The sequence below is a fragment of the Malania oleifera genome, chromosome 4, assembly GCF_029873635.1.
Source record: "Malania oleifera isolate guangnan ecotype guangnan chromosome 4, ASM2987363v1, whole genome shotgun sequence".
Lineage (NCBI taxonomy): Eukaryota > Viridiplantae > Streptophyta > Magnoliopsida > Santalales > Ximeniaceae > Malania > Malania oleifera.
The window spans coordinates 36,905,728-36,920,749 of NC_080420.1; the positions used below are offsets into that span (position 1 = coordinate 36,905,728).

At 36.5% G+C, this 15,022-nt stretch overlaps 2 protein-coding genes across 4 annotated transcripts in view; one reads left to right on the top strand and one right to left on the bottom strand.

Moving 5' to 3' along the window:
• The window catches only part of LOC131153051 (uncharacterized), a 29,346-nt gene extending 21,256 nt beyond the window's left edge, over positions 1-8,090 (top strand). For all 3 annotated transcript variants that reach the window (XM_058105074.1, XM_058105075.1, XM_058105076.1), the window contains 3 exons: positions 5,696-6,070; positions 6,706-6,821; positions 7,560-8,090. In XM_058105074.1, the coding sequence (XP_057961057.1) occupies positions 5,696-6,070; positions 6,706-6,821; positions 7,560-7,681 (613 nt within the window). In that variant the 3' untranslated portion in view covers positions 7,682-8,090. The remainder of the gene's footprint in view (positions 1-5,695; positions 6,071-6,705; positions 6,822-7,559) is intronic.
• A 3,827-nt stretch (positions 8,091-11,917) lies between these two features.
• LOC131153052 (probable UDP-arabinopyranose mutase 2) lies at positions 11,918-15,022 on the bottom strand. Its single transcript, XM_058105077.1, has 4 exons — positions 14,388-15,022; positions 13,707-13,957; positions 13,309-13,477; positions 11,918-12,433 (listed from the first exon to the last, which is right to left on the bottom strand). The coding sequence occupies exons 1-4, from the start codon at positions 14,709-14,711 to the stop codon at positions 12,092-12,094; spliced, it is 1,086 nt and encodes a 361-aa protein (XP_057961060.1). The 5' UTR covers positions 14,712-15,022; the 3' UTR covers positions 11,918-12,091.

Here is a 15,022-nt window from a genome sequence, read left to right on the forward strand (position 1 = left end):
TCTCGACAGCTGGTCAAAAACTAATGTCCTAGCTAACTGTTGCATGCACGCGAGTGTGCACGTAGTGTGCGCACATGTGCGTCTAAAACTACAGGTTGACTCTGTGTCCACTGCTGCATTAAATGTATGTTACATCCAAATGCATCCCAAAGTCTCCAAAAATTTTTAGAAGGCTGAGTACCCAGAGCATTGGATTCTTTTGTTCCTTAGTCAAGGTGTGATTCCATGATATGCAAAGGGGATATACTTCTGTTTCTTTTTCTTCTGATTCTCTGAATCATTATTTCTTCATTTGTTGAAACTTTAACCCCCTGTTCCTTTCCTTTTTAAGGTTAGGATGTTCACCTGAACTTTGACTCTTAACAGACTAAACACAAATGATTGATTATAGGTGAGACCTGACATGACCATTAGTCCGCATTATTGAGTTAAATCTAATTAGACCAGTGCACACCTCTTTCTTCATTGTTGGGTGGTTAGACATCTTTCTAGGTCACTCTTTTCCCTGTTTTTGCGTCTTGATGATTTTATGATGGTGCAATTTTGGGGCTTTTGGAGAAGAAAAAGAGGGAGGAATTTGTTTAATTGTTAATGGTTTTTACCATTCTTTTGTAGAGCTGCACCTTTTTTTATAATTGCATTTTTTTTTTCCAGAGCGTCTTGCTCTCCAAATATTGTATTTCTTTCTTTTTTCGTTAATGAATTTCTTTCGCTATTGAACAAAATATTGAATTTTCACATGCATTTATATTATGTGTAATTCACTGATGCCCAAGATGTTCTAGGGATCTGCAGCAAGAAAAACTTAGATGCCCAATAACTTCTGCTCCCAGAAATACCAGTAGAGATTTGGAATGACAAATAAAAGGGGTGAATTGACACACAGTGAAAGGATGATATCACGACAACCATAATTAATAACAAAGAAGCAATTAACACACAAACAGAATTAATTAAACAACAGAGAAATCCGAAGATAAGTCAAATTCAATTTTAGTGGTTCAGTCATCTATTCTGGGCATTCTACTAGCAACTGTGGACATCCCATTTTGTCTAGGGCCAAATATAACAAAATTATATATTTCATGAAGAAAGTACAAAATTCAAATAAAACAGCAAAAAATACAAAAAATGCAAAAATACAAAAAAAGGGTTCAGAATAAAGCTGGAAAATTCAGAATATAGGGAATACATTGAAAATACAGGGAAATACAAGTGATACAAAAAAAAAAAAGGAAAAATACACAGGGAATATGCAAAGAATCTTCGGATCTTCCCACATGCCCCTGCTGGCACCTACATGCATGCACAAAGAGAAAAAGTTAGGAAAAAATCAGCAATAAAAATGGGGAATTTCTTTCTTAAATTAGTTGATTCTGCAATAAAATTGAATGATTTGTTTCTTAAAATTGATTGATTTGCAATAAAGAAGGGTGATTTGTTCTCCAATCCAATTGATCGGCTTGAAACTCATATGGAAGGTTATCGGCAAGGGAAATCCGGTTTCAATGAGCCTCAGCCTAGAATGGGATTTTTCTGTCGGAAGGAAAGGACACGCATGTAAAGGCGGGGGGGTTTGGAAATAGGCAATTGGAAAGGGGTTGATCTACTACCTAAATGGGTGAATTTGGGTTTTAATGCTTGCCGAGGCCCTAACCCTATAGATAGGGGCCTCCGCAAGAGGGGAAGACAAGAGAAGGCAATTGAGAGACACAATTGAGAGGCCATACACGCAATATTCGGTTTCTCTCGAAGAGATACATGGATATTAAGAGAGTATAGTGAGGAAGATTGGTTGAGAGAAGGGCAGACCAAGTCCTTCCTAAGCAAACTGAGGGTCTAGATTGCTGAAGGACTGAAGTCCCAAAGATCCCTTACAGCCTGAAGGATTTTTAGAATTAAGGAGCAGAGGTAGAAGACAGGAGCAAAGAAAAGACCAACACCCAAAGAGGAGCAACCTGAGGACTGACTCTAGACAAGAAGACTAGAGGAGTTGAAGGCTTGTGGTTAGAATCAACTCTAATTCCATGCATAACCTTGTTTTCATAATATGCTTTTATTCATGTAAGTTTTCTGCTAAGATTGAGGTTTCAACATATTAGTGACCTACAGACCCTAGGACCCAGGACCCAGGTTCGGTTTGACCCTGGGTCAATTAATCCCTGAGTTCAAGCCCATGAAGCCCGAAGAACATGGTTTTAAAAGTCCCAAAGCCCAGAATCATCTTAGAAAAACCAGCGCCCGAGAGCCAGTGTTAAAAGCCCACTGTTTTGGAAAAGGTCTAGGTCTGTTATAAGAAGCCCCAGCCCAAGTCATTTAAAAAGAAGCCCAAGCCCATGTCATTTAAAAAGAAAAGCCAAGCCCAAGTGATTAAAAAGGGCCAAAGCCCTAGTCTGTTTCAAGAAAAGCCTCGGCCCAAGTCATTTTAAGAAAAACAGAACCAAGATCCCAATTTAAAAAAAAAAGGCCCAACCCAGCCTATTTTAAAAGCCCCAAGGCTCAGTTTCGAAAAGCCCAACTTGTTTTAATAGCCCCAAGGCATAGTTTCAAAAAGCCCAACCTATTTTTAAAAGCCCAAATCCCAATTAAGCCCACGTGGGCCAAATCTGACCCGGACCCAACTTAACCAACTGGACCCTAAACCAAGCTTCCAACTAGACTCGGGCCCAACTCAACCTAACCGCTAGCCACTGGGCTTGACCTGACCAAGCCCTAGTCAAAACCAAACCACAAACCTAACCCCCAGTCCCAGCTGAACTCAATCTGAGTCAACTTTGTGATCTGCTTGGCTTCCAATAAAATCCCAAGAAAACTCCTAGGAAAACCTTGAAGAACCAAAAAATATTAAAAATAGCAGCATTCAAACAAAAATGGGAAAGTGGATTAGGGAACTTATCCGTGGCCCAAATCGAACCGTCCCCACTCCAAACTGATTTGCAGGATCACCTCCCTACAAAAACCAAAAGAGAGATCAAAGAGAAAATAGGGTCAGAGAGAGAGAACACCGAAAAGAGAAGAGAGAGAGATAGATTAAAGAGATCAAAATAGATAGAGAGAGAAAGCTTTGGGATCACAAAGAAGAGAGAGGACAGAGAGAATTGAGAAAAGAAAAGAAAAAGAACTGAGAAGAGAAGAGAGAAGACAGAAAGAACTAAAAGAAGAAGAATCAGGACAGATAGGGGGCTGAGAGTGAGAATACTGATTGGGCAGAGAGAGAGAGAGATTTGAGAGATGTAGAGAGAAGGAGAAAGAGAGAGAAGGGGGAGAGAGAGTTCATAGAGGAGGAGAGAGGGAATGGGAGAAATGGGGAGAAAAAAGAAAAAAAAAATGGTTTTTATACCTAGGGTTTAGTGGAACATATGTCACTACACGAGTGGTGACATGTAGCACAACCCTGGCCGAATGTTGTTAGGGTGATGTGGAGCAATCTTGGTCGTCCGATCTGTGTTTTCATTGGACGGCCGGCTGCCATGTCAACGATTTTGGTCAAAATTACAGGACCAATTGGGGGCTGAAATGTGGCAGGTGACGTCATGTTGATGTCACCCGGTTATTGGGAAAAAAAAAAGGAAAAAAAGAGAAGCAATCAAAGGCTGACAATTGGCAGGTGACATCATGTTGATGTCACCCTACTACAGTAAATTAAAAAATAGAGGCAGCCACGTGTCCCTACTTTGGGTGGACACATGGCCCACCAAATCCAACCGTGCGAGACCAGTTGAATCGATTTGGTTTGTCTGAATCATTTTTATTTTTATTTTTATTTTATTTTCAATTTAATGTTAATTGGATTTTTAATTTTGAAAATGAGAAAAAATAGAGAATAAAAAAAAATTGGGAAAAATCAGTAAAAAATTTTAAAAGTCAGAAAAATAAGAAAAAGAAAATATTTTTGAGTTTTTTTAAGCTGAAATAAATGAGAAAGTCTTTAAAAAATCCCAAAATATTTTAGAAAAATTTTGAAAATCTCATTAATTTTTTTATAAATTTTAGTAAAATTTGGGAATATTTCTAAATACTCTTTTGCTCAAAATTGAACAATTTTTCTTGATTTTTGCCTGGATGCGTCCCTATGATTTGAAAAAAGGGATAGGGGTATTTCAAACTTTACCTGTGTTAGCTTTGAGGGGGGTTTATCCGACAAGATCCTTACGTTTGGAAGTCTTATTAGACATTCCTAAATCACACTTAAATTTCCATTCCCCTTTTAAATTCTTTTATTCATTTGTTCATTTTATTTTAAAAGGTCTTAATTAAAGACCATTGAAGTCAATTTAGGTATAATTCATTCGTAGAATGGGTGTGTAAGGAGTGCTGATACCTTCCCCTCGCATAACTAAACTTTTAATCCTAACTTTGGTAAAAATAGACTGAGACTATTGGTTCTTTGGCCTAGGATTAGTCTAGTGACCAATCAAATGAACAGTTAGTGGCGACTCCATATCAATTTCCAATATCTATTACCCCTCACCTATCTCGAGGCACCTTCGTCTGCCGGGGACACATCGCGACAGCAATGAGAAAGTATAGGTGCATTATTGTCTTTTCATAGTTCAGCTTTCAATTTGTTGAAGATTTTCATGTCAAGCTCTTATTTTAATTTTTGGTCATTTGTGGATTTCAATCACTTGCTTGGCTTAGTATAAACATCCTCTTTTATTTTCTTAAAAATTGAATTTATTTTGATTTATAACAGGATCAAAATCCATGCTGAAACCCCTGTTACCAGAAAATGCTTAGCAACCTAGTTTGAACCATGTATTGGTACAAACATTCTGAAACATGATACATTTTCGTTCTAGATTGCTAAATCTAACGACCTTTAATTGGATATTTTTCACATAAAATATTTTTTTATTAGTTGAAGTGGACAATTATCATGTTATAACTGCATCCTAATTCATTATTTATATATTTCACAAAAGAGCATTTCTTCTAGATTTTGAAACACTTCTACATCCTCCCCAAAAATATAGGAGTATATTACATATTAGATGAGTATACCCTAACATTCCACATTTTAGAGCAGGTGTTGTACCATGATCCCATTCCCATTCCATGAACCAGAACATTCTGCGTTCTAGGTAACATTGGCTGAAACTAAAATTAAAAGCTTGTGCAGGATCGCAAGAGCCCTATATTCAGAACCTTAGGTGGTGTAGCTCAAAAATTTGTGTTGGTAGTTTCATGAAATTCTTTTTGGAAATTATGCATAATAGGATCACTTCACATAAATCTTGGTTCATGGGAAAGAGTGTTATCTCGTTATATGTGAGGCTCCCTTGCTGGTTTATAAAACTCATAATCATCCATTACTTTTTCTCTCCTTCCTCTTTTTGGTTTCCCTTTTTTTTTTTCCTCTTCAATGACTAGCCAGCTATTCTTTGCACATACCTTTATAGCTAATTATTTTGTAATTTTTTTTTTTAAAAAAACATGTATTCTGATGTCTTTCCAAGAGTTTTTTCAGTTCCAAGAGTTTTATGGGATTGTTTTATTTCTTTTTCTTTTTTAGCACTTTTATGTAATTGTAAATTTGTACTCTACTCACTTTCATGTTTTGATGAATATATTCATTTATTTCCTCTCCACCACACATCTTTTTTCCTCAATACAAATAATTAAAAAAAGGCTGGCGGAAATGGCATTTTGTTTTTTGTTCTGTATTTGATGTGCAGTAGTTAATTTCTTTCAGGGATATTTATAAATGTGCTCTCGTATCAAGGTTCTCTGCTCCTAGCACGTCAGTTTTTAATGTCATTCCAATTAGTTTGTTTAGTTGGCAAAGAGAAGGCCCTCATTCTGGTAATGCTGGTGTGGAGGACCACATTCAGAGAAATATGGATGCAACAAAAATGTGGTTTCCAGAACAAGGTGAGAAGCATGCCTTTCTTCCACCTGATGAGGAAGATATGGCTGTCTGGCTTTTTGTCTCAACAGTTGCTGATCGTGATGCTCGAGTGCAACATGACCATCAATCAGGTGATGGCCAAAAAAATCAAATCAGACAGTGGAGGCTGGCTCTGCTGGTGAAAAATATGGTGATTTTAGGAAGCCCATTGGATCTAAGGTGCATTCAAGTTCCTCATGAAATTATATTTCGGACACCATATAAGATATTTCATATAATATTTGTACTTGTTTTTTCTTAAATCGCAGGGTTGAAGGCTTCATTAGGGGATGTTCAAATTTTTTTCGCATGGGATAGGATCATTCCTTTGTAATTTGCACACTTTTGAATGGATTTTACTTTTCTGTAGCATTCAAAGTGAAGCTATTATGTTGCATGCAAATCTTAGGAATGATTTGACTCTAGCCTTTCTCAATTGTTGGTTGTGATAAACTGTTTTTGTTTTGTATGAACTTCATCTTTGAGATGGATTTATGCTCCAAAATTCTATGAAAAATGCAAGGGAGGTTCTGTTTCTTTCTTAAAATTTTTTTTGGTAGACAGTTGAGTTACCCAACTCAAGGCTTGTTATTCTTCTGTTTCATCTTATACAAATTTACTGTCCAATGTAATGAGACAAGGACACCTGTATGCGTTCTCTGGGAAATTAGTATGGGGGAACATACCTTTTTAAATTTGAGCATGAAGGGCATGCACCATTCTCATAACCTGTGAGAAATCATGGCTAATGTTCTACCATGGGTGTGACCATGCTTTTTAATGTCACCAAAATCTAAATTGGAGTACTTGTGCAGGGCTGCTACCATTGGTGCATCAGCTTGTCATGGGATAATTGGCACGCATGATGGACTTGTGTACATGTGGGAAATTTCTACAGGAGCTAAGCTTGGTACACTGCATTATTTCAAAGGTATGCTTTAATTTGTCATAATATTTGCTATGATGTTCTTAATCTGAAACAGGCAAGGCCTGATCTAAAGCTGAACTTTTGCATAGTTGATCCTCCATATAGACGTGTTTTGCTATTCTTTAAACTGCATTGATGACTGCTGAATATTATTGAAGATCTCTATTACCTTCTGCTTTGCTGGTTCAGTTGTCAGACTTAAGCTTTTCTTTTGTGAGTCTTTTTTTCTGTTTGGTGGGGTGTGGCATAGCTAGAGGAATGAAAATTCTTAAAAATATCATTCCACGGCATGCATATGAAAAAAAATACACCAGAATTGACTAGGCATACATATGAAAAACCTAAGCCAGGACTTCTTGTGATGCTGCTGATTGCTAGTGTGGACCACAAGGACTTGACTGAAAGGATTTTGCTGATATCATGTTTGGTTTGTGGATGGAAGGGAATGGGAACTTAAATTGAGAATATAAAGAAATCAAATAATAAATTTCCATTTCATTTTTATGCATCAAAAGTATAGCTAAAACTTCACATTATTCAATATAACTAGAACCAAGTTAGGGCTTGTTTGAGTCATGCATCGTCACAAGTAGGGTCCATATCTCATCATTATAGAAGGTTACTGAGGTTTGGCCTTCTCACGTGATAAAACTTGATAATACACGATTGACTCATAACCTAATAGCTTAAGCTTTTAGATAAAGTGATTATCTAAAAAATATATTTTCTTTTCATTGGCAGCAAGTGGTGGTGTTACATGTATTGCTGTTGATGATTCATGTGCACAGCATGTCATGGCCGTGGCTGGAGATGGAGGTGAATTGCTGGTTTATCTGCATCGACAACAGGATTTTGCAAACTAGGAGTTAACATGAAAGCATCTCGGATTGGTGGGCTGGCAAGCAATTGGTGTAGGATCTTGTGTGCAGCATAGATTGCTCACAATGTGCAGATTTGTGACTCTTTCATACCCAGATGCAGAAACATCACACCGGTGCCTTTAAAACCCAATGCTTGTTGAAAATGATTAACTAAGTTTGAGCCCTTTCTCCTTTTTCACTTGAATTTCCTTTTAATGCAATTTTTTCATCATTAATAATCCATATTTTTTTGCTGGTTTCTGCTTTTTGTTATGTTTTCTCCTAGTCTGTTGGCAGTTTGAAAATTGGATCTTCCTCTTCATAACAGGTTATGAGGCTACCGCATTTTTAAGTGAAGGACTAATGCAAATCAAGTAGTAATAGAATGGATTGTAATTAACTAATTGTCTTTTTTGCATTTTTATTGTCTCTTTATACTTTTTTATTTTTATTTTTATGAATCCTTACATTATAAATTGTTTTTTTTTTTATTTTACTATTGGTGAACCAAAAAAATTTTAGAAATAACCAAAAAAAAAAACTAATTCCTAATACTTCAGATAAGTTGGGTCTATAATGAATTAATATGATAATTTCAAATCTTAAATGGAGTTAAAAGGGAATTTGAGAAAAGGGACTTAATATGATATTTTCAAATCTTAAAGATTCAAAAGAGGTTCGACGGGCTATTTCTTTTTAGGGATGAGCAAACGGTTGGTTCGACCAAATTTGGTTAATTAATCGAATTAATTAAAATTTTTGGTTAATGAGAATTGTTAATCGAATCAATTGAATAGAGAGGCCTTACTGAACTGAATCCGATTAAATTACCTTTTTGAGTAGTTAGGTTAATTGAATTTAATCCAATTAATTTGAAATTAATTAATAAAAACATAATATAGTTATAGATTTTTTTTTTATCAAATTTTAATTAACATATTAACAAATTAATATATTCTAATTAACATATTAACAAATTAGCATATATTAATTTATATTTAAATTTTAATTATTTATTAAATCGGTTATTTTGGTTAACCGAATTAACATTCCTCTTAACTGAACCGATTAACCGAACTTTGTAAAATAATAACCGAATCGACCGATCTTGTGTTCTTAACTGAATCGAACCTTTCAATTTTGATCGGTTAATTCGGGCTTCTCCGAATTATGCTCATCCTTATTTCCTTTGCACAGCCCCAAAACAATGGGCCAGAGACATCTGATTTCTAACATGTGTCTATAGCTAATGTTAACAACAATGTTTCATTGATATGATTCCCTTCTCTATCTCTCGAGAAGGTCAAAACCTATTCACGAAAGTAGAGGCAATCGTCTTGATTGTTACCCCATCTCCATATTTTGGATAGGTTAAGATATCAACCCTAAGTTCGTGAAACCTTTACTTGGCTCCTAACTCAAAATCTCCTCTTTGTAAGCTAGAGAGGTCGCTAACTATTAGTCACTCCCTTGAACTCCTTGGATAGATATAGTCCCTCATAGGTGCTAATACGAGGATAGGAAAATTTGCTACTCTCAAAATTGAGAGGAAAGTGTTCTCTCTCGTTTGGCTGGACTCTGCGACATATTGTTTCACGAAGTATGCTAGGAAAGACATATCTTTCATCATGTTAAAAAAAGAGGAACTTGTTTGGGTCCTTAAGATGCTGTGAGTGATGTGCGAGGCTAATGTAGATACTACAAAGAGTCTCCATGAAGCTAGATTCAGCAAGGCTAGGGATAGCGTGGGTTTGAAGCTTCTTGAAAATGGCAGAGGTAGGTATTTATGTTTGGAGAAAGGTTTTATGAAGTTCCTTCTTGATGTTCACATCTCAGAGGGTGATTAGTGTTGATAGTTAGTTTTTTACCAAACAAATTTTGACTCAAGTGAAGACATCAAAATCAAGGGAAAGTAAAAAAGAGAAGAAAAAGTTGCACTAGGCGGATGAGCGGGTGGTGGTTTCTTATCTTTAATTTGCTGATGATACCATTTTCTTCCTTGATAATCATAACCTTTCTTTAGACGAATTTTGGGCCTACTTCAAGGTTTTGAGAAGGTTTATGGGCTTAAAATAAATATGAGAAAGTGGTTTAACAACCTTAAATGTACCCATTGAGAGAACCAGTAACTGGGTTGCAAAATGAGGTGCGTTTTACTGGAGTTCCTAACTTATTTAGGGATTTTGTTGGGAGGGAATCCTAAAGGGCCGGATTTTTGAAATTCACTAGTGGATAGGGTCACAAAAAGATTAGACGATTGGAAAGGAGCCCCTTTTTTCCTTTTGGGAAAAGAATTACTCTTATCAAGGCTTGTGTTTCTAGCATTACCTCTATTTTTTATCTGTTTTTAGAATTTTAGTTGAGAATTATAAGAGATTTTTTGTAGTATGACGTGGGGAGTCATAGAGACCATTTAGAAATTTGAATGGAGGTGTGTAGGTCTAAAAAGGAGGAGGGTTTGGGTTTTGGTTAACTTCAGTGTCTAAAAACATTGATTTTTTAGCTCAATGGTTGCGGCGTTTCCCTTTAGAAGACAATTTCCCATGGCATGAAATTATTCGTAGTTAAGTTTGGGTTGAATGAAAATGGGTGGGACATTAATGCTAGTTTGATATGTTCTTTAGGGAGCCCATAGAAGACTATTTCCTAGATTTACTTTGTTTTTACCCTTCACACAAAATTTGAAGTTGGAAGGGCTTCCATATTCATTTTTGGAAAGACCCTTGGCTCGAGAAAAGTTCTTTTTCCACTTTTTTTTTCTCACCTTTTTGGATTGTGCTATGAGCCAAATTGAGTTTTTTCTTTCTTCTTTTTGTGAACAATCTGAGTAGCTCTCGGTCTCTTGCAATCTTTATTTCAAGAGAGTGGAGTCGCTCTCCAAGTTGTTCATACTGAACAACTGCAAATTATCCTTAGGTTGGGACATTCATTTTTGGTGTTTGGATCATTGAGGATGTTATCTTGTAAATCATTCTTTCAAATTTTGACCTATTCTACTTTCCTCTTATCCTATTATTTGGAAGGTTGAAGTTTCCCTAAAAATTAAAGTGTTTACTCGGTTGTACTTAATAAAATTAATACCAATAACTTATTTTAGATTAGAAGACATTTGAAGCCTCTCTTTACAATGTCTGCATGGTCCGTTATAGGAATTCTAAAGCAACCTCCCTTATCTTTAAGCTTTGTGACGTTGCATGAAAGGTTCGGAATAAATTGTTCAGAGAGTTGGAAATAATGCACAGATAATTTTTTTATGGGGAAGAAGTTGAATTCATCTTTGGTGTTGGATGAGATTCAATTTTTGACTTCTTTAGGACCTGTTAAGTTTAGAATTTTCAGGGAAACTAGTTTTCAGGATTCATAGAGGAACTGGAGGAGCTGGTTGGGTTGATTTTGTTGTTTCAGTTTTTTTTTGGTTTGTTCCAAACCTTTTTTGGAGATTTCTTGTTCTCCCTCTTTGTAAATTGTTTCATTGATGCTGCTTATGTTCCCACACAATGCAAGGGTCTATACTTATTTTTAAAAAATTTAATATGAGTTACATCCAAGTGAAAATAGTTTAGCTTCATTATAACTCTAAATAAAACATTATTAATATTATGTTTACTTTCAGGAATAAAATAAAATAAAAATCATATTATAACATTCTTACTAAAAAAAAATAAACACACAAACATGGGAGCTACAACGTAACTAAATACCGCGTCAACCAAAACACAAATGCCTCTCGAGCAGGATTCACCAATGAAGGGCTCCATTGAGCGATCTTCATAAAATCTCCCTCGGCTTTGGTGTACACAGGCAATTTTCAGTTCGAAAATTCCTCATTTCTAAGTTTCAAACTTGCCACACACAAAAGCAGAATTATAATTATCATCATCATCAAAACAAAAAGAATGGGAACTTAGGCACAACGTAAGGTTGTCGCTGTGTGACCTAGAGATCACGGGTTCAAGATGTAGAAACAGCCTCTTGCAGAAATACAAGGTAAGGCTACTATTGACCCATATGATTCGCCCCTTCCCCAGACCTTGTATACACGGGAGCTTTGTACATTGGGCTGTCTTTTTTTTAATATGGGAGCTTTGTACATTGGGCTGTCTTTTTTTTTAATAATCATCATCAAAACAAAAGCAGAAAAAAAAAATAGTCAAACACCCTTCAAATCTCAAATCATTTTTCAAATCAGTTTTGACCGACTGAATTTCAAATCCTAAACCTTATATAAGCTCTAATATAAAAGACTTCCAAAATCAATATATCACCAAAAAATGTGTCACTCTCCCACTCAACAAGGAGTAGAAAACAAAACAAGCTAGAATAGTAATTGTATCAGTAAATAAATAAATGTAACAATGGATGGTAGCTTCTCAAGCTATAGAATGCAGGGAAAGTATCTGTGTATCAGAGTCTCTACTTTGTAGTGCCGCTCGGTAGCTGGGAAGAATCTGCCACCGAACCATTGAGCTCATCCCAAGCTTCAATCCATGTGACCATGGCATCAGCTAGCTTAAGGAAGTAGGGATCTACCTTGCCAAGCTTAGCCTTGACTTGTTTTGAGAGTTCAAAATAGCATTTTTGAACCGTAATGCATTCCTTTGGAAGGGCTATGGCTTGGAAGAAAGGGATGATCTCTTCTTGCCAATAGATACCCTTGTACTCCTTTTTGAGGTTAACAAATGGATTGCTGGCTTTGCTGTGCCATATGTATGGCAGGCCAGTCTTAACTCCCCATCCTAGATGGTCACATATTACCTGCAAGTTTGTCAATAGACTGTGTATTAGTTTTTGTACTTTCTGCATCAGAGATAATTTAGGAGTTGGGCTCAGGTTGGCCACCACAATCCTTAAAAGTTTGACTTGCCCAATTTTGTGCAGGTTAAGAGGAAATAAGAAACCATCTCAAAGCTATTCATTTCAAGAATTCTGATGACCTACCACACCCACAACACATGCATATACACACAATCAACACTCTTAATTTTTACAGCAGTTTCAAAACAAATTGTAACAAGACAGCCTAGTGGTTAAAGGGATTTTCATGTTGAAGGTCTCAAGTTTGAATACTGGTTGGGGAGGAAAGGGTACAGGACGGGAGATGGGTTGCCTCCACTGTGCAGCCTAGGTCCCTTGTAGCCTCCTAAGACAAAATATAAAAAATAAAAAATAAAAAATTGTGACAGTTTGTTAGGGAAAACAAAAGGAAGTATGGATAACTTTCCAGTTTTCAAGCTGCCTATTTTTGCTAGTTAAAACTTAAACAAGTATATGCTCAAACGATGCATGAGAGAGAGCATAATGTCAAATCACTAACTAAAAAAAAGGTTAAAATAACTTGTCAAGATGGGCTTTGAAAATCATGCATGGAGAAAAGAGAATTGTTCCATTTTTTTCCTTGCAATATAAGAAAGCACAGATCCATCCTTTAGACAGGAGGTCCAGAATAAGAATCTAAAGATGAACAATTATCATGTATAAGACTTACAGAACTGTTTTATAGATTAACATGTATTAAAAATTCAATTTAAAAAAATCTCATCTATGAATTAGCACAAACCACTACTAATCTCCAAGGGAAAAAATGTAAGGAAGTTGATCTAATGAAACCAGAAGAGCAGTAAGAAATATACCTTCATGCACCAGCCAGCCCACATATCATCATAACGTCCAATCGGTTGGCCATCACCCATGAGACCAAAGTACATTGCAGGTCCAATCAGCTCACGGTTGAATGCCAAATTCATACCACACATGGGAAAAAGCGTCCCCTTTGGTACTGTCATAACTGCATCCACATACCTGCAGAAAGGAAAAGGAAATTACTACCAATGAGGTCAAATAAATTTGTGTTTTGAAGCATGAGGTTGAGTATTGAATTTGGATTTGTGCAAATTTGAACGAAACTCAAAGGATTTTGTATTATGTTTTGTTCAAATGAATGCATCCACATTCAATACCCCGATACATGTTAACTCTAGTAAAGTGCATTATAATGTTGATATTGTGCAAGGGATATATAAATTTATACCTCGTGTTTCTCTCACGAGGCTTGACAAGCTGGGTGGGAGCATCATAGTCAGGGATGTTGAGCCAGAGGCCATGAGAAACAGCTGTGGTGACACCCTCACGGAGGCTGAAAGGGTATCCACGCACAAAGTCAGCACCCTCCCTGTATGGATCATAAAGGGTGTTGAAGAAAAATGGAGTAGATGGACTCAAAAGGTTCTTTATGTGTTGTTGGAGGGCATTTATCTCTTTCCCTGATGGATCTTTGGCTACCTGCAGATCAACATAGAAAAGATACACACAAATACAAAACCTTTTCAGGTCTTAAACAGTATATAAAAGTAAACAGCATATGGATCTCCTCTGCCCCAAAAATATATGCACAGATCATGAAAAAGCAAAAAAGCAAAGGCACCCACATTAACCACTACTAAAACCCTATGGATCAACCGAAGACCCAAAACCACCACCAATAGAACAAAGCAAATAGCAATCCATCAAGCAAATTTACAACTATATGCGAACTTTCCCACCCAAAATAAAAAACCCCAACCAATCATTGCATAAAACCCCACATTTCCCCCAATCAAGCTTCAAATCCGCGAAAACCCAGAACTCCACGACTAAATCTCGCCTATTTACAGTCAAATGAGCAAAAAATAAACGCCAGAAAACAGAGAAACATAAAGGAAGAAACACTCACGAAGCAATCATCGTCAATGGTGAATATGTACTTCTTCTTGGAAACCATGTAGCCAAAGCATCGACAAGCGGAGTCCTTGAAGGAGATGCAGGAAGCCTTAGGACCCAGAATCCTGTTGATGTCGTTCCTATTGTACAACTCGTAGTCAAAGCCCTCTGGAACCTTGATGGTCTTCGATGGATCCCCGTCTTGAACGATGATCAGGTGGTACGGCTCAAAGAAAGGCCTCCACATCTCCAAGAAATCCAGGTTTCGGATCGTGGGTATTACAATATCGAGCTCATCCTTCAACAGCGGGGTGGGTGCGATCGAAGCTTCTGCCATGGGAGAGAAGCAGAGAGTTGCAGAAGCTACGAAACAGGGGAGACGACTTGCGGAAGTAGAGCTTGATGCCCGGTGTTGTAGACGGTGTTTTACTTGAGAATTTAAGACTTCAAACACAGATTGAATCAAAGTTGACTACAAATTGAGACCTTAAAAAGGTATGTAATTGTATGAAGATAGGAGTCTCAACCAACCATGAATTTCGTTTTTCTTGAAAATACGTCTTTTTAAAAATATTATGCTTCAAATTATGTTTTAAAAGAATTTAAATTAAGTTAAACCTTAAATTTAAAAATGTTATTCGAAATAAA

Excerpts from the sequence above, each read along its gene's own strand:
- LOC131153052 (XM_058105077.1), bottom strand. The coding sequence starts at position 14,711 with ATGGCAGAAGCTTCGATCGCACCCACCCCGCTGTTGAAGGATGAGCTC. Across the intron at positions 13,958-14,387 it reads CCATTGACGATGATTGCTTC|GTAGCCAAAGATCCATCAGG; the intron begins GTGAGTGTTTCT and ends GTTGATCTGCAG. Across the intron at positions 12,434-13,308 it reads GGGCTGGCTGGTGCATGAAG|GTAATATGTGACCATCTAGG; the intron begins GTATATTTCTTA and ends ACAAACTTGCAG.